This window comes from Callorhinus ursinus, unplaced genomic scaffold (assembly GCF_003265705.2).
Source record: "Callorhinus ursinus isolate GAN/ISIS: 27379988/994484 unplaced genomic scaffold, GSC_fseal_2.0 scaffold9, whole genome shotgun sequence".
NCBI classification, from domain to species: Eukaryota; Metazoa; Chordata; class Mammalia; order Carnivora; family Otariidae; genus Callorhinus; species Callorhinus ursinus.
This window is the reverse complement of record NW_027397071.1, coordinates 43,475,977-43,502,117: the sequence shown is the minus strand read 5'-3', so window position 1 is coordinate 43,502,117 and position 26,141 is coordinate 43,475,977. Positions and strand designations below refer to the sequence as shown.

General features: G+C 38.3%; 1 protein-coding gene across 3 annotated transcripts in view; it reads right to left on the bottom strand.

Moving 5' to 3' along the window:
* PTGER3 (prostaglandin E receptor 3) overlaps positions 1-26,141 on the bottom strand; it is a 176,932-nt gene that overhangs the window by 83,378 nt on the left and 67,413 nt on the right. The window contains exons 3-4 of one of the 3 annotated variants that reach the window (XM_025871840.2): positions 21,084-21,175; positions 14,564-18,843 (exon numbers count right to left, since the gene is read on the bottom strand). The exons of 1 other annotated variant lie outside the window; for it this stretch is intronic. In XM_025871840.2, the coding sequence (XP_025727625.1) occupies positions 18,840-18,843; positions 21,084-21,175 (96 nt within the window). In that variant the 3' untranslated portion in view covers positions 14,564-18,839. Of the gene's footprint in view, positions 1-14,563; positions 18,844-21,083; positions 21,176-26,141 lie in introns of those variants that run through there. One more of the 3 variants, XM_073896529.1, reaches the window with a different exon arrangement.

The window sequence follows — 26,141 nt, the reverse complement described above, 5'->3', positions numbered from 1 at the left end:
GCTAGGATGGGTGATTGTTTGCGCTTGAGAATCCTAAGAAACAAAATGTTTTTTTAAAATATTTCATAGTCATCAAAACATACTGTAAGTGCCAGAGAACACAATCGTGGATTTCATCGGGGCTCTGGACATAGTGAGTGTAATGGAATAGTAGGCTTTTCCTGTAATGCCTGAGACAGAGCCTGGGGGGCCAGTAATGGCTGTTAGGCAAAACCAACACTCCCTGCAAAACTGAACATGGAGCTTTATATGTTACCATTAATTTGAAAATAGCTGTATACTAATTTACACTCAGTTTTGTGATATTTAAAGAAAGTGGAGGGACACGATCTAATCACCAAGAATGGAAACTGGTACAACTTCATATGCAATAGTTTAGCTAGTGTATCTGATCATTTTTTTACGTACTTCATTCCTGAACAGGATGTTTTTTAATTATACAGAAACAGATGAGTATGTTTTACTGAAGCAGACCTTGCTTGAACTGAGGAAGAAAAATGATCAGAGGCATTTAATCTGAATTGTGAGTGATTTCTCAAGTCAGTCTAAATTCCTGGCTTAATTAAGATTATGAATTCTTGGTTCAAGTGTCTGAAAATTAAGATGAATATTCTGATCTTGGTCAAATTGGGATCTATTGAATGGGATTTGTGAAATCTTCATTATAGTTACTGCGTTTTCAGGATGATATTGCAACTATAAGTATATTAAGGATCTAAATTTTGTTTCCATTTTCTTATCAGTCTGAAACATGTGCATCAGAGTAAATTATCCAGTCTTGAGTAAACATGTCAGAAAAAGATCCTTGTACTTCTGTCATAAAGTGAAGACATTTCCTGCAGAAACTTTTGTCCTTGGTCTCTGTACCCCAAACATGGAGACAGGGAGATAATGAATAGACAGTGTAGGTGAGGTGTAAGCTCACGTTCGATATCAGTTCAAATGTTAGTACTAACATATTTTAGTACTAGGAGACATCTTCAGTGCAGGTACTCCAACTCTCTGGCATTCTTTGCTATAATTTGGCTTCGTCATTAAATGCTCTTAACCAGGTAAGAGTCAGGTGTCTATGCTGCTCCTGACAACCCTACTCTTGCTGTGGATGGTTCTCCTTCCCAAAGGTTTCCTCTAGCTAGAGATCACAAAATATAAGCAAGGACGTTTAGAGCATGGTTCTCAAAGGCTCTGCTAGTATTGAAATACTGTCTGAAAGTTAAATATTGGAATAGATTCAAATGTAGTTTGAATCTGCACCTTATCCTCAGAGCTCCTCCATTTTCTCTTCAGGTGTGGGGTATAGGGGTTAAGAGAAAAGTTTTTAGTGATGGGAGTGAGTTACATACACACACACACACACACACACACACACACACACGCCTACAGATAAAGATACAAAATGTCTGTTTCTTACAAAACACTTGGAACAGTTTAAGTCCCTAGGGTTGAGACCTCTTCACTTAAAAAGTTTGGCATTTCATAATTTTCCATGTACAAAATACAGTTCCACATTCTCCTTATGCCCCAAATTGCTTTCTGATGTTGAATGATATGAATAGTCAAGCAACATTAAATTAGCCACACATTTCTAAGTTGTCCAGAGGGATTGAGCACCTCCTTTTAAAGTGTTCCACAGCACCAGAAAGTACTTGAGACATTGATGAGAAGGGAGGAATATTCCAGACAAGGAATGGCAAGTTTAAAATTGGAGTCAAGAAATGTAAAGTAGTTGAGAAGAATACAGTTCAAGGGAAAGGAATGAAGAAGTTAGACAAATGGTAAAGGTCATGATGGATTTTGTAAGCCTTGTGAAAGAGTCTGGAAAACAACGATATGCACCATTAACTGAAAAGAGAAAAATGTCAAGGACATTTGTACTAAGACTTAGCTTGAGTTGTGTGGTCATTGATGCATGCCAATCTGGGCTGCTCATTTGTTGATCAGGTAATCATCTGTCGAAAAAAAACTGGTGGGAAGTCTAGTGAAGATAGGGATACTCCAGAGCAGATTCAATAGAACCTTCTATACTATCAGGTAACCACTAGTCACGTATGGCTGCTGAGAAATTGAAATGAGGCTCATGCAATGAGGATGGTATTTGCCTTTAGGGAAGTGGGTAATGAAAGAAAAATAGGGATAAGTTTGTGGGGGATTAAATGCTGGGAAATGTGGGCAGAACTCCAAAATTTATTCTGCAAATCCAGAGCAATATTAAGAATTTGGCCAACTTCAGTGACCTCAGGACACACCAAATCTAAAGAGTAAATGTGTCAAAGTGCAGAGGCATATTCCAGAACAATTTGGCAAGAGTTAAGGAGGAGGTCAGGATTGTAGGAGAGTCAGAAAAATTCTTCTGGACCTGATTCATTAAAGTAACATTGTTTCAGAAACACAAGGTGTGGTCTCCACTAGTTGATCTTTATTCTTCTTCTAAAAAAAAAAAAAGACTGAAATAAACACCCTGTAGCCAATGGAGGGATTATTAACCAAGAAGAAATCAAAACGAAAGACTCCTTAAGGGTCTTTCTTCTTGTGCATCTAGAACTGTTGGCTGTGCACTGGTAAATATTTCCCAACCCCAAACAGACACCATTTATAAATGAGTATTAGTTCAAAACTGGGAAGGATTACTTTTAAATAAATACTGGTATCTTTGCCTGCAGACCTCGCCTCTAAATTTATTCAGGCAACTGATGAGGAAGAACAGAGGCAAGCTTGTGGGACTAATTTCTTCACCTCACTGAGTCATAAGTTCCTCATACGTAAACTCAGGGAGTGGGTTTGTCCATCTTCCGGGGGCGGGGGGAGGAGCATGCTCTACGAGCAATCTCCTACTTTCAGACAAAATGAGACTAAAAACACGTAAGAAAGTCAAACATGCAAGAGATGGATATTAGAGTGGAATTCTGTTCCACAGAGAGAGACTGATATAAATTTCATAATTATGCCTAACCTTTTAGGCGTAATACTTGATAATAAATTCTAGCACTTCATGGTGTTCTTTAAATTTATTCTTTTCTTTTGTAAAGACATTATTAATCAATTTAATTTCAACATGTCCAAAACAACTAAATGTTAACCATCCATTATATGCTTAATTGTTTTCACCTTTGCCTTAACTGTATTCTCACCCTGACCTTTTCTTTCCCAGTTTATGCATATTTATTTTTTAATTTTCCACTCATTTTTTAAATAATAAGAGAAAATCACAATAAAATAGTCAAATAATTTTGCAACACCACTGCTCAAGACAAATTCAAAGATACTGCATAACCTATAGGAAGAGATAATAAGAAATTTATTTTGTTAGCTGATTACAAATCTCCAAATTTGGCACAGGAAAGGTCATGTGAGGATATCAGTACATAATCCGCAAAAGCACAGATTTAGAAAAGACAAATGTATCAAAGCCAAGAGTAACCTCTTCTGTTCCCTCTATTTCACTATTTTTTACCTTTTAGTTTAGATTCCTAGGATGTTTCTATGTGATAGGGAATCACATCAGTGTCCCTCAAGCAGGGAGATGTAAAGAAGAGGTGTAGATTGATTGGACAGCCCTGGTAAAGAAAAGGGACCGGATACTGATATTTACTGAGCCCCACCTAGGTGCTTAAAGATGCACTGAATTATCTCACTTCCTCTTCACAACAACCCCTTCGCTCATCACACCTTCACTCATTTCTTTGGCACCTGCAATGTGCCAGGCTCTGTGCTTGGTAAAGACAAGGATGGACAAGATCAAGCCAGTCTCTGCTCTTGTTCAAGTACAGAAAAGAAAGAAAGAAGTAAACAAAGAAGGGAAAACAATTATAAATTAGGGTAGGCACTATGAAGGAAACAAATGAGCTAAGGTAGCGAATAATAAGAGGAAACAACCAGAGATAGGAAGCTTAACAAAGACCGCTTTGAGAAAGTATTTAAGCCATTAACCAAAAGAAGAAACAGAGCAAAAATGCAAGAAATAGGGGGAAAAAGTGGGATAGCATGTGCAAAAGTCCTCGGGTGAGTAATATCCCTGTGTCTACCTCGTAATGAACGGGCTGGAAAAAGAAGAGGAAAAATCATTAGGAGGCTATCAGTGGTGGTCTAGCTGAGAGATGAGTTTTTGCATGAATTAGGAGTATTCGAGATGAAGGGTAGTGAACAGTATAGAGATATATTTTGGAGGTAGAGATATATTTTATGGTAGTACTTGCCACATGCACTTATTAATATCCCCCAAATTAACAGATAAGAAATAGCCTTAAAAATTAGGAAAGTAACTAAGGATCCTACAGGAAATAACTCCAGGATGGGGATATGAACCCTGCCTTCCTTAAAGACCTTTATATGCATCGCACTTCCTAGCTTTATTAATTCAAGGTCAATGTAGGTTTTACAGAATCCTAAAAGTAGAAGTTTTTACCAGTCTAATGATTTTGAATTAGAATGTGCTGTAATAGGGGAGCCTGGATGGCTCAGTTGGTCAAGCGTGGGACTCTTGGTTTTTCTTTGGGTCATGATCTCAGGATCATGAGCTCAAGCCCCATGCTGGGCTGGAGTCTGCTCAAGATTCTCCCTTTCCCTCCCTCTCTGACTCCCCTGCCCCAGCTCATGCTCTCTCTTTCTCTAAAACAGATAAATAAATAAAAATTTTAAAAAAGAATATGCTGGGCAGAACTAATAACCTGGACAGTGTACAGATGATCAGTTCACAAATCCATAGTCTGAAAAGGGCACCAAATTCTACAAGCACTCCAGATACATCTGTTCTACACAAAACAATAAAACACCGTTGCATTTCTTCCAGAGATGTGCTGTGTTAACACCATGCATAAGAAAAATTTTCCACTTACTAAAGCAACAATGTCTAGTAATTGTGAACCATATGCTGTTAAATCTAAACTGGGTAATTTCCATGACCAACCTGTTTTTTTCAGCTTTGCTAAAAATATGCCTGTATCTCCTCATATTTAAAATGGTGCCAGTTGCTGAAAATCTCCCACCGTGCAAGTAAGTCAACACATGAAAAAGGCTTAAAATAAGAGGGCTTGGAACCAAACAATGAGCTGAAAGGGACCTTGGTTTCTAAACTCAGTACTCCTGCAGTTAATTTCTTCATTTTTATTCTATCTTTTCTGTTGAGACGCTGGGCTATTTATTAGTGCTGTTCACTAGTACTCCCACTTCTCCTTTTTCTTGGCACATAGTAGGATTATCTTCCTCACTCTCTTCGATTGGCACAGCCTGCTACTTGCTCTAGAAGTATGTGGGTGCTGCTCTATGCTCTGCTGCTCTCCCTTCCACCACTGCGGGGTCCAGAGATGTTGGAAGCCTCGGTTAGCCTGAGTCTCTGATGAGGATGACCTGCAACCGAGTCTCCACACCCAACTCTCAACAGGCAAGCTAAGTGAAGGCAAAAGAAGTTTGGCTGTTTTAAGAAACTAAGATTTGGGGTTTTATTGTTGTTGAGGCTGCCACTACTGTATAACGTTGTTTTCTTGCCTTGTAAAGCTTCCTTCACATTCTTTAGGTGAAGGGAAATACAAATTTCCAAATTAGGGAAGTATGATAGACAGTGTAGTTGACAGAAGGTCAGGAGGTCTGCATTGAATGGACCTGTTTTTCTGTTTTTCATCATTCTCTGCACTTTGCCTGCTCTCTGATCCCTCTTTTTCTCAGCTGTAAAAAGGAGACAATAGCATAAGTGTGCTCGACAATTTGCCAAGTGCCAAGCCGGACGCCAAACCATAGATGTTGTTCAATGACAATAGGCATTTTTGAGAAGGGTAATAACAAATAGACTAAAAATCTAGAAGAATATATCCATCTAGAAAGGACCGAATCTGAAGAACCTGCAGAAATGGGGGGATAAAACCTGCCATTTCTCCCCTCACTTCTCCTTGTCTCCCTGCAGACTGCCCCCTAGTCACGAGCACACTTCTCTGTCTCTTTCTGTGTGCCTGATGCTCTCTGCCCTCCTCCCACTCTGCTGTCACAAACTGCTTTCATTAAATCATTCATTAAAATAGCTGTGTTTTTGTAAGAATTAACTTATGTTAGAAGACTAAAGCTCCAACGTGGTATTTTGAGCCTTAGGGTGGAGCAGGGCAAGGGGATACATTTCACCTGAACCCAGGATGACAGAGAGGATGCCTCTTAGCCTGTTAGGTCTGCTAAGCCAGACAGGTCTCCTGGTTAGTCTTTAGAGAGGACTCTGATGAAGCTGTCCAGAGTGTGCGGGGGTGGGGGGCGGTACCATGATAGTTCAGCAGGGTGTTCCCTGGGCTCAGGACCAGCGGTGCTAGAGTGGGGTGTCTGCGTGACTCTTAAAAATGTATAGGCACTTTCTGTCCGTCTTCATATCAAGCCTTACAGCGATCCTGCAAAAGGGCATTAAGATCTTTGGTGCAGATGATGAACTGGAGCTTTAAGCTTTTAAGTCATTTACCAAGTTCACATAGACAGGAGGTGGAAAAGCATGTATCCCAAACCAGCACTTCTGATTTCCAGGCTACCACCCTCTTTCCCTTCACCAACACAGGACCTTCTACCTCTGGGGAAGGAAATTCAATACTGTCTCTTGACTTTAACAGCATATGCTATCACAGAATGCAGATGAAATCATGTTTTCTGCATTTATAAAATATAAAAAGAATTATAAAATGTTATAAATAAAATTATAAAATAAAATTATACAATATAAAAAGAGAAGGAAAAAAGAACAAGGGTTTAAAAAAAACTACAAATATATCATTGAAAATGAAATTGAGGTGAGGTATCCTGCACAACCCTGTGTTTTGGTAAAAAAATAGTCCCACAGCTTCAGAGCATTTTCACCTTCTCCTACATGAAGAGAGAAGGAGATAGGGAAGGGCGCTACATTTTTAAATCCCATCATTTCTCGAAGGAACTATGATTGCTTTCTTGTAGCTAACATAATTTCTAACGTTTTGTCTATTTGCAGTCCATCTGGAAACATCTTGAAGGTTACAGTGAAAACACAAGATCTGTAGCCAAGCAAACTTGGGTTTGAATAGGAATTCCAGCATCTAAAGTTATAGACCTTGGGGAAGTGAGTTAATCAAGCCCTACTCTAGAGATGGGCCTCAAGTTTCTCACCTCTAAAATAAGAAGTTTGCAGTAATAATCTTGTGGGATGGTGGTGAGTGTTATATGGGATAGGGAATAAAGCACTTATATATTATAAATTTTAAAAATGTTACTTCTCCTTTCCTTTTGCATTATATAGATTCACATCATTCTCTAACTCCTATTCCCAAGTAACACACAATCAAGTGGATTTCAATAATTTAATAAGTATCTGAAGAAAGAAAGAAGGAAGGAAAGAGGAAGGAAGGAAGGGAGGGAGGAAGGGAAGGAAGGAAGGAAAGAAGGGAGGGAGGAAGAAGGGAGGAAGGAAGAGGAAGAAAAATCTTTATTAAGAACAATTCTAAAATGTGGTGGAGACATTTTCCTTCTCTGAATGATCTGATATTGTTCTGTCAGCAGAGATTGGAAGCACTTGTAGTTACCCTGACCTTGTCCTCTTTCCCCAGAAGTGACAGAGAGATATAAAAACTTCTTGTAACACTTCTGATAATATCTTGAGAAATTGGGGCGCCTGAGTGGCTCAGTCGGTTAGGCATCTGCCTTCGGCTCAGGTCATGATCTCAGGGTCCTGGGATCAAGCCCCATGTAGGGCTCCCTGCTCAGCAGGAGCCTGCTTCTCCCTCTCCCTCTGCCCCTCCCCCCACTCGTGCTCACACGCGCTCTCTCTCTCTCAAATAAATAAAATCTTTAAAAAAATATCATGAGAAATTGGTCATTGGTTCACAAAGCAGAACCTCTTGCTTGAAAGACTTTTAGTTCTGTTTGATTTTTATCATCACTGAAATTGTTACAGAAATATATTTTAGGGCCACTGATCTCCTTTCTATACACAATTATACAATTATTTTTCAGACAAATAACCAGCTATCTAATGTAAACCCAAGAAACAGGGGAATTTCCCAATGCCCAGTCTAAGATTGGTCTTAACTAAACTTTTCCTGTTTATGGCTCCTCCAGTTTCTGTTTCCATCCTCGCCTAAGAGAAGAACATCTACAGGTTTGGACCACCATCTCCACCCTAAAGAAAGGCTAGTTTCTTTTATTGTTTCAGAGTCTGAAATGTGAAGTGTGAGATTATTAAGTACGTGGTGGGTGTCGTCAAATGGATCATATCAATGCAGTTCCTCTATTTCCTACCACCATTAGTGTATAGAGAGGTACCCTGGGTAATTATAGGCATTTATAATTAGGTTTTCATGGGGAACTGTTTCAAGAAAATGATTTATTCAGCTGTGAACCAGATTAGTAACAGCCGGTTGTTGGCAAGATCTCCCACTCTAACTGAAAACACAGCAAGAAGTTTTGATACAAAGAGAACTTTGGAACTATGCTGAAAGTTGCATTATTTTGCCAAAAGCAATTGCATCACTTCCTTGGAACACAAGTATATGCCTTATGAACCACTATTTAGCTTTTTTAAAAGTACAGGGGGGGTGGTATGTAAATATATAGGGATGAAATAAAAAAGAACAGCCAATGGAATTTTATTGGCACAACCTTTAAGCCAGGATCGGATTAACAATATGTGCATCAGAAACAAAGGCCAAACAATGTTCAGTGATCATGGATAGCCTTTAGAGGCCTCCAAAGTTCCACCATGAACTGGTGTCAACAGTTGGACCTTGACATTAAAAAGAGTAGGAGAAGCAGTTGACCCTTAACCCAAGATGATACTTTAATTAACAGATAAAGGAGAGGTATAATTGCCTGTTATGCTCTTTTGAAGGCAAATCTACATACAAGCATAAAATTGTAATTAAAAATCTCCAAATAAGCTAATCTAGCTCAAGAAGGCATTAGCTAGACTGCTATTACCCTCAGTGTTCACTAATAGCATCATATAACTATTTAAATGCCTCTTTCAAATGACTTTGTACATCCTTAATTATTCTTTTTTTATTTTTATTTTTTCTTCAGAGATTTTATTTATTTACTTATTTTGAGAGAGATTGCACATGCGAGCAGGGGTAAGGGCAGAGGCGGAGAGACACTCTCAAGCAGACTCCACTCTGAGTGTGGAACCTGATACTGGGCCGATTTCATGACCTTGAGATCACGACCTGAGCCAAAATCAAGAGTTGTACGCTCAACCAACTGAGCCACCCAGGCGCCCCTTAATTACCCTCTTTTAAGTGGGTAGCATTTGGCTTCCCTTAAAACTTCAACCTCTAGGTGAGTATATTGCTTTTATTTGGAAACTACCAGGGAAAAAAATCTGACTGTTCAAAGCAATGAAATCAACTTGAGTTGATAACTTAAGTACAGTTAGTCCTACAACTTCCCACTCTTTCCAACATAAATAGAGCAAATTGACTTTAGTCTAATTTGATTGTTATAATCCGATACAAACAACACAAGTATCTTTCCTAACACTTGTTTATGAGTTTTGTGTTGTTTATTTACTGGAAAAACTTCCAGATATTTCAGTGTCAGACATATGATCACTTTTGAATTATCTTTCCTAATCGGAGCCAGGGCTGGTATGCACATTGAGATTTTTATTCAATCCCTAAATCCATTAAATCCAGAAGCAACACCATTTTAGTTCTTACTATTTTGGAGTGTACATGTGGCTTCCTCCCTAAATCAACCAACACATCTGTTAGGGGTTGAATTGTCTCCTTCACCCTTAATCAAATTCCTATGTTGAAGTCCTAACCCCCAGTATGTCAAAATGGGACCTTATTTGAAAATAGGGCCACTGCAGACCCAATTAGTTAACATGAGGTCATACTGCAATGGACTGGTCCACTATGACTTGTGTTCTTATAAAAAGAAGAAAATAAGACATAAGACACACACATAAAGGGAACACTATGTAAGGTGATATGTCTACAAGCCAGGGAATGCCAAAGATCGTTAGCAAACCACCAGAAACTAGGAGAGTAGCATGGAACAGATTCTCCCTGACAGCTCATGGAAGGAAGCAACCCTACCAATTCCTTGATGTCTAACTTCCAGTCTCCAAAACTACAAGAAATAAATGTCTGTTGTTTAAGCCCCCCAGTCAGTGGTTCTTTGATATGGAAGCCTAGCAAACTAATATACCTTCTTCACTACTGTGCCAGCAAATAGTCTCATTGGCTCATTAATTATTCTTTTTTTTACCCCTGCTCCTGTATATTAAATGGGAATATTTGCATGTTAGGTGTGATCCCAGGAGTTAGCCTTCAAAATGATGGCTATTTTTAAAATGGACAATATCTCTAAGCAGTGCATTGGCCTTCCAAAGGATGAAAAATAGTGAGACTTAGAAGGAGAGCAAGACAGTTCGTCTTCTTCTTATACTTTCCTTTAAAAAAATATTGTAGCAGCTCAGTCTGTACATACTAATAGTGAAAAACATTTTGATAGAATTATGAACATCTATCATAAATAGAGTCAATTGGGCTTTCAAACAATGTCCTTAGATGGGAGCTAAGCAACAGAAGGATTTCAAGTAAGAAAATAAATAATGAAGTACCATTGTATCAGGAAGGAGAAGGGGACATGGCTTTCATCATTTGGGAAACCAAATGAGATCCACAAAAACAAACTACTGCTTAGAAAATAGAAAAAAAGGGTAGTAATATCAAGGGAAGATCAACAGTCAGCACCTGGGTTGAAACCATGACTTTCCAAGTCCTAGAAAAATTTGGACTAGGCATAATTCCTACTACTACCACTACACTCCCAGCTTCCAGGTCTTTCTTACCACATTTGATATATGTAGTTCTCAAACTTTCATGTGCATGAGAATCAGCTGGAGGGCTTCTAAAACACATTTCTGGGTTCCAACCAATTTCAATTCAGTAGATCTGAATGGGACCAAAGAATTTCTATTTCTAATAAATTCCCAGGTGATACTCCTGCTGCTGATCTGGGGATAATACTTTGAGAACTGTTGGACTATGTCAATGTTGTCAAGACTGTCTGATGAAGAGACTCATCTGGAGGAGGTTATTTAAAAAAAAATACAGAACCATTGGTCCCTTACCAGACTTTCTGACTCATAACTTCCAGAGGAGAGACCTGGAATTTCTATTTTAACAAACTTTGGATGATCAGTATAATTAGTTAAGTTTAGGAAATTCTACACCAAATCTCTGAGTTCACTTACAGCATCTATCATTTTCCCATGTGGTATCAATGGGGGGTTTTTGCAATATGGCGGTAATTGTATGATGAGTTAAGAGTAGCACAACTGGGTTCTGTAGCCCTAATCTATTTGCCCTGTAGACCAAACATAGAACCTCACTCCTTATTTTCATGAACAGATGGCCCCAGGAGACAGTCTTTCTTAATACCAACTGGCTCTGGTACCATGATGCAGTCCAGAGTCCAACCTGAAATAGGCCCAAATCGTGTAGCTTTTACTGGCAACTCTGCTACTTCTCTTTTGTTCCTTACTATCCCATAACCTACATCTTGCTCTGAATATTAATGGGGGCTCTAGCCTCAGGCTGTTTCCTCTTTAATGTCACAAGTACTTATGTGTGAGTTTTATTTCAAAACCACCTTCTCAATTTTTGCAGGAATATCCTTGCTGACACCTTCAGGGGACATCCCATTGGTTCAGCAGCTGGCTGATGGTAATTCAAGTTAACTCCTTAAAGGACAATTGGAGATTTGCAAAGAGTTTATAGCAAAATTGCCTGGGGCCCTATTATGCCTGTGCGCTGCTTTGGTGCACACATGATTCCTATCTCTCTGATTCAAAGTCCAGCTGCTTACTCAAAATTGAGGATCCTGTAAATGGCTTTCTTTGGGCCATCTTTTTACCTCTGGGGACTTACAGTGGTCTTAAGAATAATGGCCTCACGTGTGTCATCTCTAATCTTTGCAGCAACCCTATAAGATGGGTGTTACTCTGTTTTACAGATAATGAAACTGAGGCTAAGGGAGATTAAATATAGAATCTTCAAGGTCACATAATTACCTAGTGTCTGTCAGGATTCAAACCCAGGACTATCCAACCTTAAAGACCGAGCTGCCTCTACAAGACTACACTATTCTGCCTTTGAAGAAATGCTGGATGAAGTTGGAAAGCAATATTTCAGTTTGTTTTTTCTCCTTGAGTTTCTAAGTTTGCATTTAAACTTTTGCCAAGTGAGATAAGATTGTGGCACTCTTTCTCAGCTTTGTCTGTTACCTCCACAGAATCTCTGCCAAAGCCAAGTGTAAATATATAACTAGTTCTGTGACTGGAAAGCCAAGCATTGAATGGTTATTCAGAAAGTATGGCTAACTGCCTGCTTTAAGTAACATACAGATGGTTTGAATTATCCTGAATTACTGCTTTTGCTCAAACTCATAGCTCATTGTTGCACATATTCTTTGCATTCTTTCTTTCACCAGCAAGGACTTGTTGAATGCCAAGTCTATGTCACACAACAGACACAGAGATGAAATACATATTCCCTGCCTTGTCCATGCAAAGAAGATGGGTAAATAAGCCAGCGAGTTACAGCACAGACAGAGGTTTTATCATGAGGACTTCCTGAAAGAACTGATGCTTGAGCTGAAACTCATGAGAGGTGAGTTAGGTTTAATCACATAGAGAAGAAAAGGGAGTATCCAGCATAGAAGGCACAGCCCGTGTGAAGCAGCACAAAGGCGTGGGATGGCAGTCTGGCATTGCTGGAAAACAAGGCAGACATGGAAGAGGACACCAGAAGCTCAGGGGAGACTAGACTGTAGAAAGTCCTACAGACTAAGTTGTTTTAACTTTATCCTGAAGGCCATAGGAAAATGTTAAGGATGTTAGGAAGGAAAATAACATGAACAGATTTTCATTTTATTAACAAAATATCACAATGGCAGCAACTGTGGGAGATAATGGAAGGGTCCAAGACCAGAGATAGGACAAAAGTTACTGGGGTAATTCAGATGGGACATGATGGAGGCACAGATGTAGACCATGGCAGTGAAGCTGGAGAGACAGAATTAAGAAATACTTGTAGATTTAACAGAACTTAAAGGATGGTTAGATATACAGAAAAGAGATAACCTCAATTGTTTATTTTCCTTTGTTCCAAAGTCTTATTGAAAATATATTATTATCTTTTCCCCAATCCCTGCTTATTCTCTTAGTATGACATTCACTTAACTTTGCTTGACTATCTCTTATTCTTCCCCAGCAGCAACAGCATCACCCACTGCCACCATGGCAGCAATCAGCAAGAATTTATGGAGCACATATTACTGATCATACTTTGTCCAATCTTGTAACAAATTTACACCCCTCTGTTTTATTTCTGCATTTCTATGAGTAGTCTCTGTTTGGTTTAATCTTGTGTTTTTAATGGCATTATGTTTTCTTGGTGTGTAATTTCTTTTTTTGAAAGATTTTATTTATTTATTTGACATACACAGAGAGAATGCACGTGCACTAGCAGGGGGCATGGCAGGCAGAGGGAGAGGGAGAAGAAGGCTCCCAGCTGAGCAGAGACACCCCCTCTCCAACGCGGGGCTCAGTCCCAGGACCCTGGGTTCATGACTTGAGCCAAAGGCAGCCGCTTAACCGACTGAGCCACCTAGGCGTTCTTCTTGGTGTGTAATTCCTTCTGCCCTTCCTGTGCTATAGCATTTCAGTGCTTAAGTTCTCATGTTTTCTGTATACACTTGCCATTTAAAAAATTATTTTCTCAAGGTAATGCCGCACAAATATTCCTTGTCCATTTTCTAAGCATTTAAAAGGATTCAACACTTAAGTTGTAAGTTAAATCAATAAACTGATGAAAATGATAATCAGCAATTACTAACTTTCATTAAGAAATCAAGTAAAGATGATTGTTCATTTACTAAGGCTCTGGTTTACTTGTTTCCAAAAAAGAGTACACCATAGTCTCCTCAAAGAATTCATAAGATGAAAATTTTCTACTGTCCTCATATGGGCAAATTGTGTTCATTTTACTTCACAGGCTATCCATTTTCAGCAATGCCTTAATTTATCTCTAGGTATAGAGTTAAAATCCAGCTCTATACTAAGGTAAGAAGAAATGACATAGCTAACTAAAAGACAAGTTATTTTATATGCAGACTTATATTTATCTCATTTATTCTTTTTCTAAAAGTAATCATCCCATACTCAACAAATATTTGCAGTTGTTTTCTTCAAGAAGTATAAAAAAGACTCCCTTGTGCCACTCAAATTTACAGAATAGACAAAATGACATAACACAGACTCTTAACTATAGAGAACAAACATGGTTAACAGAGGGAGAGGTGGGAGGAGGGATGGGTGAAATAGGTGATGGGGATTAAGAGCACACTTATCATGATGAGCACTGAGTAGTGTATAGCATTGCTGAATCACTATATTGTACACTTGAAACTCATATAACACTGTATGTTAACTATCCTCGAGTTAATTTTTTTAAATGGCATAATATCAAAGAGGAAGGGTAAATAGAGAAACAATTGTCCACCCTTACCCATAGTGCGCATACCTAGTTGTCTTAAGCATTACTCACATAGATTGCAGTCTGGCCACTTAGCCTCTCCATCAAGTTTTTATTGAGTAATTTCTATGAGCTTAGTACTGTTCTAGGCTCTGTAGGTACAAGAGATACATAAAGCATAAACATGGGTCCTGCCCACAAGGAGCTTACAATATGGTTGAGAACTTTGTTAAAGTATAAAAGCTCTTAAAAATACATTTTGTACAAATTATTTTTATATAAAAAGGCACTTCAGATAATAGAAAAAATAAAGCCCTAGAACCTGAATGAAATGGAAAAACACTTTTACCCATGGATGAGCTTAGGGATATTTTTAATTAACAAAATATTCAGTAAAAGCCTGGATGAATGAAAAATATGAGCACAAATATTTTTAAGACAGCAATTAAACATTGAAATAGTCATCGTCATTAAAAGTATATCAAGCTAGGTATATCTTATACAGATCCTTAAGGTACCTGAATAATTATCTTAGCAATAAGTTTCTTTTGAGTGTGCTTCCAACTACTGAAGATGTTGAAAAATTTTTTCTCTTAATAGTTTATGTGGCTCCTTTATAACCTGGTCTTATTATTTAATTTTTAAAAGTCATTCTTGTAGACAGTAAAAATGTGGAGTAATTCAACTCTGCCTGAATTTTCATATATTTCATGGACCAAAATCCACTTATAATTGTAAGACACATATACACATTTATATATAAAACATAACGACTCTAGTTTTCTCCTCCCTCCTTGGGAGAATTTGGATAAATGTAGCTTCTCACAGAAGCCTAATCTTCCAAACCTAATATTCCCTGTACGCCATTCCTTAATATGCCATTCCTCTTCACAATACCCTCTCCTGAGAGCAGCATAGTTGGGTGTTTATTTTTGTTTGTTTGTTTGTTTGTTTGTTTGTTTCACACTGGCTTGTGGTGGTGCTGTAGGAAATCTGCAATCAGATGGAGGTGGGAGTAGGCAGGAATTCGTTCTTCCAACACAAAAGTCACAGGTCTAAAATTACACAGAATATATTATATGTGGTCAAGAACCAGGTCTGTACAACTCAGCTGCAAAGCATATTAATATCATGGATTTGTTTTGCATACATATTCCACAGAGCTCTACAGTAGGTACGTGTAACTTTGGCAGAAATTCATTTTATTTTGAGGGCTAGTTCTATTCTCAGTGTAACCTCATTACATAATTATGAGAATCAATGTTTATGGAAGATAATTTAAAAAATGAAGAGGAAAGCACTTGTTAAAAATGAGTGTGTTGCTGAATCATGATCCCGAATATTTGAGAACATATGCTACAGAACTTATTATTTTGGGTGAATTTAATGAAATGGATCCATTTCTGTGGATTAAAAATTAAAGCTTCAAAAGTATTTTATACATACATATACCATCTTTCCATCAGATTTCAAACTAATTGGACAAAGATCATTCCTAATTGTGTGAGAAATATCTTTACCAAATAGTCATTATTTTTCTAACTTTTCTAATCATTTTATTACCTTATGACTTTCATCTATAGAGTTTTAATAAACATTATTATGTTAAACCACAAGTGACTATTCTGCCTGGATTAGCATTTTTATTTTTTCTTAAAGATTTTATTAATTTATTTGACAGAGAGAGAGAGACAGTGAGAGAGGTAGCACAAGCAGCGGGAGTGGGAGAGGGAGAAGCAGGCTTCCTGTGGAGCAGGGAGCCCGATGCGGATCTTGATGCGGGGCTCCATCCCAGGACCCTGGGATCATGACCTGAGCCAAAGGCAGCCGCTTAACAACTGAGCCACCCAGGTGGCCCTGGATTAGCATTTTTAAATCAGGAAAGTTTAACATAAAATTTCCCAAGTTAAATAGCAACATGGAAATGAAAGGCTTTCTATCACAGTCATTTAAATTTGCAACTGCTAATATTGTACATAAATGTTACTTTTGTTGAGAATTTACCAGATAAGGAGCATCTTTCTTGGTGTCAAATACTGCACTAGTGCTAAGAGACCTATGAAGAAAATATAAGAAAGGAGTCCTGTCCATCATGAAATAGAATTTTTGTTAAGGGAAAAGACATACATAATGAAAATATTTGAAGAATAATACAATAATCATCAAAATGAGCACTGTGTAACTTCAGAGTAGCATAGAGTTAAGAAGGGAAAAAAGATACTTTAATTGTTCAAGACCCAAGGACAAGGTCAAATTTGCACATGTGGGAGATGTGTAGGTTTTACATGGGGAAAAATAATCATGAGGTATTATAAGCAAGAACAGCATCAAGAGATTTGAAGTTGATTCTGTCCATGACATGTAAGCCTACACAATCAGGAAGCCAGTTTGTAGTTGAAATTGAGAACTCATATTATATTGCTGGAGATAAGTCTGGATAAAGAATTTATTGCAGTTAGTACTTACTGAGTATCTACTGTGTTAGACTCACTTTACATACATTATCACAATAACCCCAGAGGTAAGTATTATTATCTTTAATTTATAGATTAATTCATTGAGATTCAATGCAATTAATTAAATTTCTCAAGGTTATGGAGCTAGTGAGTGGCACAGCCAGATTTAAATCCAAGTTTCATTCCAAAACCCATGCTTCTATTACTACATCACATTGTCTTATGAATGGAATATTATTCAAACAGATCTCACATCCCCACTGTACTATAGAAAGAAAATAAACCTGGAATCAAAGAACTTACACTGGATCTAAATTCTTACTTATATTAGCCATGTGACATTGGGCAAGCCCTCTGTAGCCTTGGGCCTCTTTTGTAAAAATAAAATAAAATAATATATGACAACTAGACAACCACATAGATGGGTGATGGGCAGATAGCAGTAACAGAAGCATGGGCATTCTTATGATTGCTGGCAAATTCTACTTGCTCAATAAAATTCATTGAATTTAAACCTGAATAAAGGGATTGTGTACAGCATCATCTTCGTATGAGTTACATAAAGCCATTTAAAATACAAGTTTGAATGAAAATAATTGTCGTTTCCAGCTAACCCACAACTGATTCAACTATTTAAAGGAATGGCTCACTCTTTTGGTTTAAATCTAGTTGACGGGGAGGACAGTGGAGTCACAGTATAGGCTCCTATGGCAAAACTACTGATACCATATTATCATGTCTTCCTAAGATGTCCTTGTAGGTGACAGCATGGCCCTTAGTACGGTGCCTAAAGAAGGACACTCAGTAAATATGTGTTGAATTAAGTGAATGAGGAGAGGAAAAGGAAGGAGGAAGGTGCAGAGTTGGGGAAAAAAGGCAAGAGAAAGAAAGATTGGTTGAATTTACAAACAGGTAAGGACATTAGCTGAAAGACATCCAATGACTCAAAAGTATTTGTTAAAAGTTCTCTTAGAATTGCTTTTTTCAATTCAGATAAAATAGATTCCTTTATTTCTCAAAAAGTAACAAAATATGATATTGAATAACTATGTCACTTATTGACTTTACCTTTTTTATGCCACATGGGAAGAAATTTTAAGAAATCGTGAACAGATAGTGGTAAGTCAGAGGGCTGTGCCTGGATTTGTTATTGCTCTAACGCAACAGTTAATCATGTAGCCTCAGTATTGTTTCCTGTGACATTTCAGGAAAGCCCTCAGCTGCATCCCCTACTTTCAGTCTTCAAAGACAAATAACACTTACATTGATTGCTGAGTTACACAGTGACACATAACCAGAATACAGACCTAAAGATGTTTAGTCCCAAGCTTAGCCCAGAGGGACACGGTATCTCCAATACATTCATCACACATCTGGCATAAATATCTTTTGTCACGATGCCCTCGTGCCTCCATCCGGCACCCTCTTCTGTCCCATTAAAGTTTATGTCCTATTATTTGAATTCTTTCTCTCACAGTGTTGACTTTTCACTGTTGAAAGCGTATACTGATTTTTTCAGACTCATTATAAAATCAAAACTACCATAAAATGCAAAGATGTCCACACTGGTTGAGATTCAGGCAAAGGTTTGAAGTTGGGGGAAAACTCCTAGAAAATGGGTTTTTCTTTTTCTCACTTTTGCACCAATCATTATCTGTGCAATCACCCCCAGCTTCTTAAAAATGTCCTCAAAACCCAGTCCCAGAAGCCAATTTAACACTCAAAGGCACAAATTATGATCATAAACCTGGTTTCAGTGGGTATTACTGGCAAGAAAAAACATTAAATTTTTTAAAAAGATGAAAATGAAGAAACAATCCAAATCAAACATAAATTCTCGTTCTCAGATGGGAAGAAACACACAAACTCAGGGAAGCAGGAATTTCAATAAAAAGTCAGCTCCGTTCTTTCATTATCTGTTAGAATAGAGAGAGAAAGATGTAATAAGCACGGGTAGGGATACTTTTTTTGTATGGTATGAGGAGAAGGTGTAAGTGAGAAATACATATGTCTTAGCGAAACATTCTTGTTTGAAGTAATTACACGTATGTTTTGTAAATAAAAGCAGTTTTAATAACTCTGGGATTTTGGATCACTTAAGCTTCTGGATTATTTAATTATGCTAAGTATATTTTTTTATGAGCAATTTTTCTGGTTTCCAAATTTGTAGTCCGGTAGAATAATCAAATCATGATGCTGTATCAATTGTAGACACATTGAGCGGTCAAATAATCTTGCCATAAAAACAAGCCCCAAATCAGTGTATAACTATACCCTGGAAGGGATAAAAGGAAGAAAGCAAATTGAAATAACTATGAAATACAATTTTTCTCCTATCAAACCAATGGCGTGTGTGTGTGTGTGTGTGTGTGTGTGTGTGTGTGTGTGTGTGTTTTAAAATAATATACAGTGCTGGTTAGGATGAAGCAAAGCAGAAATTCTACAACATTGCTGATGAAATTTCAAATCTCTCTAGCTTCCTGAAAAGCAGTCACACTATATGCATCTTTAAAGAATATTAAAAATTTACATGCTATTTATTTCCTAAAGTAAACTTTTGATAAAAAACAATCACAAATATTTTTAAATTGCATTTCAGTCTTTAGGTAATGATATATTTCCATTTGTTGTGGTGCCAAATTTGAACACAGATTATGATTAGTAAACTACAATGTATTCTTTTAATAGACTCATGTAGCTATTAAAATTACTTTTTAAAGAATTTATAAATAGTCTGGGAAATGTTTCTTTTATGTTAAATTAGGTAAAAACAAGATACGATATGCACATATAATATTATCCTAAGTATGTAAAACAAAATCAAGGAAAGTGCAAGGGGAAAGGATGAAAAGGAATTTACTAAAATGATGGTGAGATTTTCTTGAGTAGTGGAAGTAAAGTTTAAGAAGCTGCTTTTCTTTCTAATTTTCCTTATTTTGCAAAGTTTCTATAGAGAGCCTGGCTTATTTTCATAATGAAGGGAAAGGACAATAGAATTTACTTTAAAAATTAAAAATGAAATTAGAATGAGCCCGCCAATAAAGAAATGGGAACTGGGTATCTCCCTTCTTTTCCTTTCATTTGTTTTCCAAGGAAATCTGTGTTTACAGAAAAAAAAAAAAGTGCCCAGAATAGGTAGATTACATGCAGATATTTAAGAGAAGGATGTAGGACCATTAAGGTGAGTTGAGTAAAAATTTTATTGGCCCCGGGACTTGAGCTATGTTCCAGAATCACCCAGTTTACTGGTATTCTTTAGGCATTGTTGCATGCTACATCTCTATTGAAAACCCCATTTTGATCTGCCCCTGAGAGACAGAAGTGATTATCTTTTAGTTACTTCAGTCATGGGAGAACAAATGGCCAAAGACACTGAGCTGCATAAATGTCCACATCCGTCTTAACAACTTACATGGAGTAGTGGAGTCACTGTACCCAGGCTCACCCAGGGAATGAAGTAAAATGAACATGCTGTCTGTCCATTACAATGAAGAGTTCAACTTATTGAAAAGCCAAGTATGCTATGTTTGAAAAAAAAATAATTAAAACTTTTCATCTTCTCTCATTAAAACAAAAAAGTCACACAATAGAGTAATACCCAGATGACCATTTAACCCTACAGTCAATAACAGAAATATTGAAGTAAGGTGTTTGGGGGAGGAAGCTAATGTTTGAAATTTAATATGACCAACTATGCATCGTATTTGGCATCATGTTCTGCTTTCTAGAGTGTCCCTTCATTGAAGTACAAGTTTTCTACAAAGCAGGTCTAGTCAAAGGGCAAGCAAGAGTGTACTGACCATGTGGGAAGTACACTGAGCTCTGATGTCAAATCAAAACAGGGTAGCTTAGCCTTAAAATCCTCCTGGACACTGTTCTTTGTATGAAAAATCAGTGACATGCAGGATCTTTTACTACATGAGACTTGACCGGTCACAAGATCAGCCTGGAGCCAGTCTGAGAATCTTAGTTGGAGGAAATCTAAGTGAAGTTGTAAAAACAACTCCTCGAAGGAATCTAGTCCTCCTTAATCAGATGTGTGTGCTTAATTGGTGCTCTGGTCCTTAGAGATATTCTGTCCCTGTCGCATGAAGGCAAATCAAAGCAAAGATGGGGAAAGGCTATGTTGTAAATCTAGACAGCTTCTAAATCTCACCTTTCCAACTGGTCACTCCACATCAAGGTTGAGGAGCACTGGTGGGGTAAGGAGGTGGAGCTGGAGGCATAGTTGTTTGTGTGGTGCCTGATCTGTGAACAGACAGAGGGTTTCAGTGGACAGAATTATTGATGATGACTCCTTTTGTCAGATGACTCTTCCTTCAACATTCTTAAAGAAAAGCAGAACTAAAACTCTATACACCAACTTGCATTGGCCATAGCCAACTAAATAAAGATATTTTAGATCTTATCTTCCCAAACTATTTCATTTCTGCCTCCAACCTTTGACACACCCTCTCTTTCCTCTTACAATCTCACACCAGATATTACACAAGGGTAGAGACCATGCCTAGCATGACTTCTAAATCCCTAGAGCAGTTATCACAGCACTTGTTAAATACTGAATAAAAACTCACTGGCTTCAAATGATTGGTGTAGGTAAATCCAATTCTACCACCTTCTAGCTTTCAGTGACTTTCTGTTGCTCTTAGGATAAAGACCAGAATTCTTAACAGGACCTCAAAGGTCTTATTTGATCTAGCCTCTGCTACAACTCCAGCTTTGTTTGCTCAGACTACACTAGCCATCTATGAATATCATGAACAGTGTCATCCTTCTTCTTACTGCAGGGCCTTTGTACTTGAAGCTTCCGCTGTCTACAGTATCCCTCCAATTCCCTCACCAGCTGGCTGACTCCCACTTGTCCTTCAGACCTCAACTTGGGATATCACTTCTTCAGAGAATACCCTGTTGACTAGGACTGGTCCCCCACTATGTGATACCCACTATTTTCTTTTCAGGAGTTCATTGTAGTTTGGAAACAAAGTTATTTTTGTGATTATTTGTTTAGTATTTGTTGCTATCTCTAGACACAAGTTTCATGAACACAGGGGCCTTGCCTAGTTTTGCCCACCATTGTGTCTCCGGCACCTACCACAGTGCCTGGCACGTAGGTCATGGACAGTCAGTATTTGCGGCATGAATGAACAACGCTGTACTATTGGCTGAGGCCCATCCCTGAACAATATTCTCCAAATAATAGCTTAAATACATTGGATTCAATAAAAAATACTAAGAAAAAAAATTTCCTTGGTATTCATTTCTCACTAATTCTCTTACAAGACGTAGCAGAATGAAATTAAATTCTCACAAAGAAGTGTTACAAGAAAAAGCAGAAAGAAATCAAATTCAATGTTTCCTTAGTCAGTCTTTTTTATTGGATTCCTAGAGTATTTTTTCCTTCAAAAGTTTAGTTACATCATTTTAAACAGCATGCCCATGCCCATGCCCATTTCAAATAGCATAAATGATATAAGCTATCCAGACAGACATGTAGTTCTCCAATTCCTGATTGTGTTAAGCAAATAGATAATTTCTGTTTTGGGAAAGCAGTGTTATTTGAAAGACAATGAAATGACATGTCTTCTTTGCAACACAAATTACATTTTGGCCAATTTCTCTTTCAGCACAAACAGAAGAAGTTCAGTGACACTTTTAATAGAAATATTGAGTACTACATCTGATACTAATGATGAACTATATGTTAGTTAATTGAATTTAAATTAAAAAAAACGGAAATATTGTGGCTCTGCAAGAGTGGTCAGAGTTGAGGTCAGAGTAGGAAAAAAAAAAAAACAAGGATTTTCTATTTATTCTCTGAGACTTTCAGAATCCGCTGTGTGTCCCTGTTAAAGAACAATCTAGTTAGATTGGGTAGCTGCCCTAGAGGACCACTAGGTTTTTCTCTTCCTGCTTAGATTATTGTTTGGAGGCCTGCTTTAACTTAGTACTTGGGGTTGCATTATTTGTTGGTTTAGCCTGAAGAGCAGATACAACTGTAGGAATCTGGATATCATATGTTTGTCCAATGTCAAGTAGCAGAAAGAGGGAACTGAAGGGGCACCTGGCTGGCTCAGCCTGTAGAGCATGTGACTCCTGATCTCAGGGCTGTAAATTTGAGCCTCACGTTGGGTGTAGAGATTATTTAAAAATAAAATCTTTGAAAAGAAGGAACGGAAAAAATGAGGCTCTGCAAGGTAACATGGGATAGAGCCGGGAATGGGAAGCATGGTACGGTTCCCTATTACACTTTCTAAGCCACTCCTCCAGTGGGCCCTATTTCCCTGACAAACACCCTGTGATTTCACTCCATCATTCTCAGAAAACTCTGTTTTACTGTCACACCTAACATTTTGCAGCTGACTCTGGCCCCACAGCCAGTGGATCGTTCCTTTCATGCCAATTTTCTCTCCTATGTGTCTCTTTTATTTTACCCCTTCCCTCCAGTCTTTGTGCCATTGTTCAGATTCTCACCCCCGTTCTTGGCTAGCAAATCAGTTTGAACTATATGAAATGGACATTTTTGTCGGATCAAAAATGGTTCAATATTGGAAATTATTTATGATATAACCTAGGAACAATGTTTAACTAATTAATGTTCTGACCCAAGTCTTTCTCCTCTTGAACACATCCTTCATATTCTTTTTTTCTTTTTTAATTGAGAGAGAGAGAGACTGCTCAAGCAGGGGAAGGGACAGAGGCAGAGAGAGAGAGAGAATCTCAAGCAGACTCCACGCTGAGTGGGAGCCTGACTCAAGGCTCGATCCCACAACCCTGAGATCATGACCTGAACCAAAGTCAAGAGTCCCACACTTAACCAACTGAGCCACCCAAACAGCCCTCATATTATTTCTAAGGCAAACCTTGGCAATCCTAAATATCTTTGAATGTTCCCCAATGCTACAAGACAAAGTTCTGGAGTGCCAAAGACCCACAGCTGAGTGGCTCCAACCTGTATTTCCAGATTAATCTCTAATCTCCTGCCTCTCCCCTTTATGGGAGCCTTGCTTTAGTCCCTAAACTATGCACTCTGAGACTTGCCAATGCTTTTTCACACCTGATTACTGCGGACTTTGCTCTTGCCTTTCTAAAGTTCTCTCTCTAGTTCTGTCCAAAATTCATTCTACTTATCCTCCAAGCCCCAGCCTTTCATTTTCTTGGAAAAGTGTTATTTCTTTTATTGTATTCCTATAGCATTGTACACATTAGTCAAATTATACTTAGTCTGTCAGTTTCTCAAACTCTAATTCACAGTAGGAGCCAAGTAAATGTTTGCGAATAAATCGATTTCTAAGTAACCGACTGGCTCTCCTCAATGGTCAACGGTATGAGACAAGGACTGATCGAATTTTTCAGCACCCACAAGAACCTACTCTATGTATGTCACTTTTTCAGGTGTGATAATATGTTCATATATTAAAAGTTTCCCTTGGCTTAGAAATGGGTAATTTCTATATCCCCCACATTTCCCTTAAGAGTATCTATTGTTATATTTTAATTAACTATATATATTGCTCTTCTTCCCAAGACTGGGAAGAAGACACTTAGGCACTCCGTGCACAGTTTTGAATGACTGACTGACTGAATGAATGAGTGAATGAAATGAGGACTGTCTTAGGCTGAATACTCCCAGAAGCAGAACCTAGGACAAGGATTTGTATGCAAGTGACTTATTAAGAATGTGCTCCAAGAAAAAAAAAAAGAAGACGAGTAAGGAAGTGGGAAAGTAGGACACAGAGGGAGAAGCCAAGCAGGAGTGAAATTTTAAGTGATTCCAGCCTCAGTCTGAACCTTTGGGAAACTCCAGAGTATAAATTACATGCAAAGTTTGTTTCACTTATAAACAAGGGGTGTAGGCTTCCCTACTCCCACATCTATCAGTCATTGTTGCTTTGGGGGCAACAGAACTCTTAGGCCCTTCTGGCTCTGCCCTTGTGTGAGCCTCTGAAGGTCACAGTGTGAGCAGTTAGCAAAACAAGCAGAAGCTGGGAATGGGTACATAGAATGCTGTATGGTATCTGAGAGGTTCTGGGTAGGACTCCAGTTTTGTGGGATACACTACCAGCCACATATTCAGCAAGTTAAGTTTAGGTGGTGGTAGTGGAGGAGGCTGCTGCGTGCCTAGATTGGAGAACTCTGGAAAGGTTGTCCTGTTGAAAATAATCTTCTCCACTCCTGCCACTGATGCCTAGGATCCCTTTAGCTAGGGACAAAACTTTTTAATCTATACCGAGAAGCGATATTTTAAAAAAGAATTCCCTTGGGTGGCAGAGAGAAAAGGTTAAAACCCTATGTAGAACCCAATATACCTCAGGCAATGCCAAACTTTTTTTAATGTTTTACCCCTTTAATACACTGGCTTTCATCCACACTCAAGTATGGGTCTTCCTGATTGTGTAGGATGTACAGGCCCTGATGTGCCTCTCTTAACTATTTTACCCCTTGTCACCATGAAGATGGTGTCCTTTATGCTTCCCAAGATTTTCCTGCTCAAAATAAGTCCTCTACCTCCTGTTTCAGCTAAGCTCATAGCTCTGTGTGTTCTTCCCAAATTACCAAATATGTATGATACCCAATGTGCCAACAATGCTTGTCTTTCTCTGGAGAGGAGAGCCCAAAGATTTCAGTTAGAGCAACTTTATTTTCTAAGCCATATTACACGATATTTTTAAGGATTCCAGTTAAGACAGAAAAGACTCCGTGTGTGTGTGTGTGTGTGTGTGTGTGTGTGTGTGTGTGTGTGATCTTCAATTTGAATTTTCCTCTTGGGCCACATTATGTTCCTGTGGAAATTGTGATAAAAACATTGATGTGGAAGTAGCCACCCCACAGACACCTGAACACAGCTAGTTGTTTTATCTCCTGCCATGGCTTGCTGGTGGCCCCTGGGCCGTCTGTGGTTTGGCCGCAGATGCCTGACACCTGTGTTCCCAGAGCCGCCCTGCCTCCATTGAACACCGTGGTGGTCTGTCTGTGAGGCTCCTTCCAGAATAACCCCGCTGTCCACCAGGGCTATAGTTCCTCTTTAGCATGTCATTAGAATGTCCTCGGATGAGACTCTCACCCCGCAGTAGCTCACTAACTTCTCCCCATCCACTGCCTGTTCCTGAACAGCATGGAAGTCTGCACTGTTTTCTTCAGGATTTCAATGCCAGATCCATAACATACGGTAAAGGTTGGCTGGCTGGCTTTCTGAGGAACCCAGATAACTGTTCGG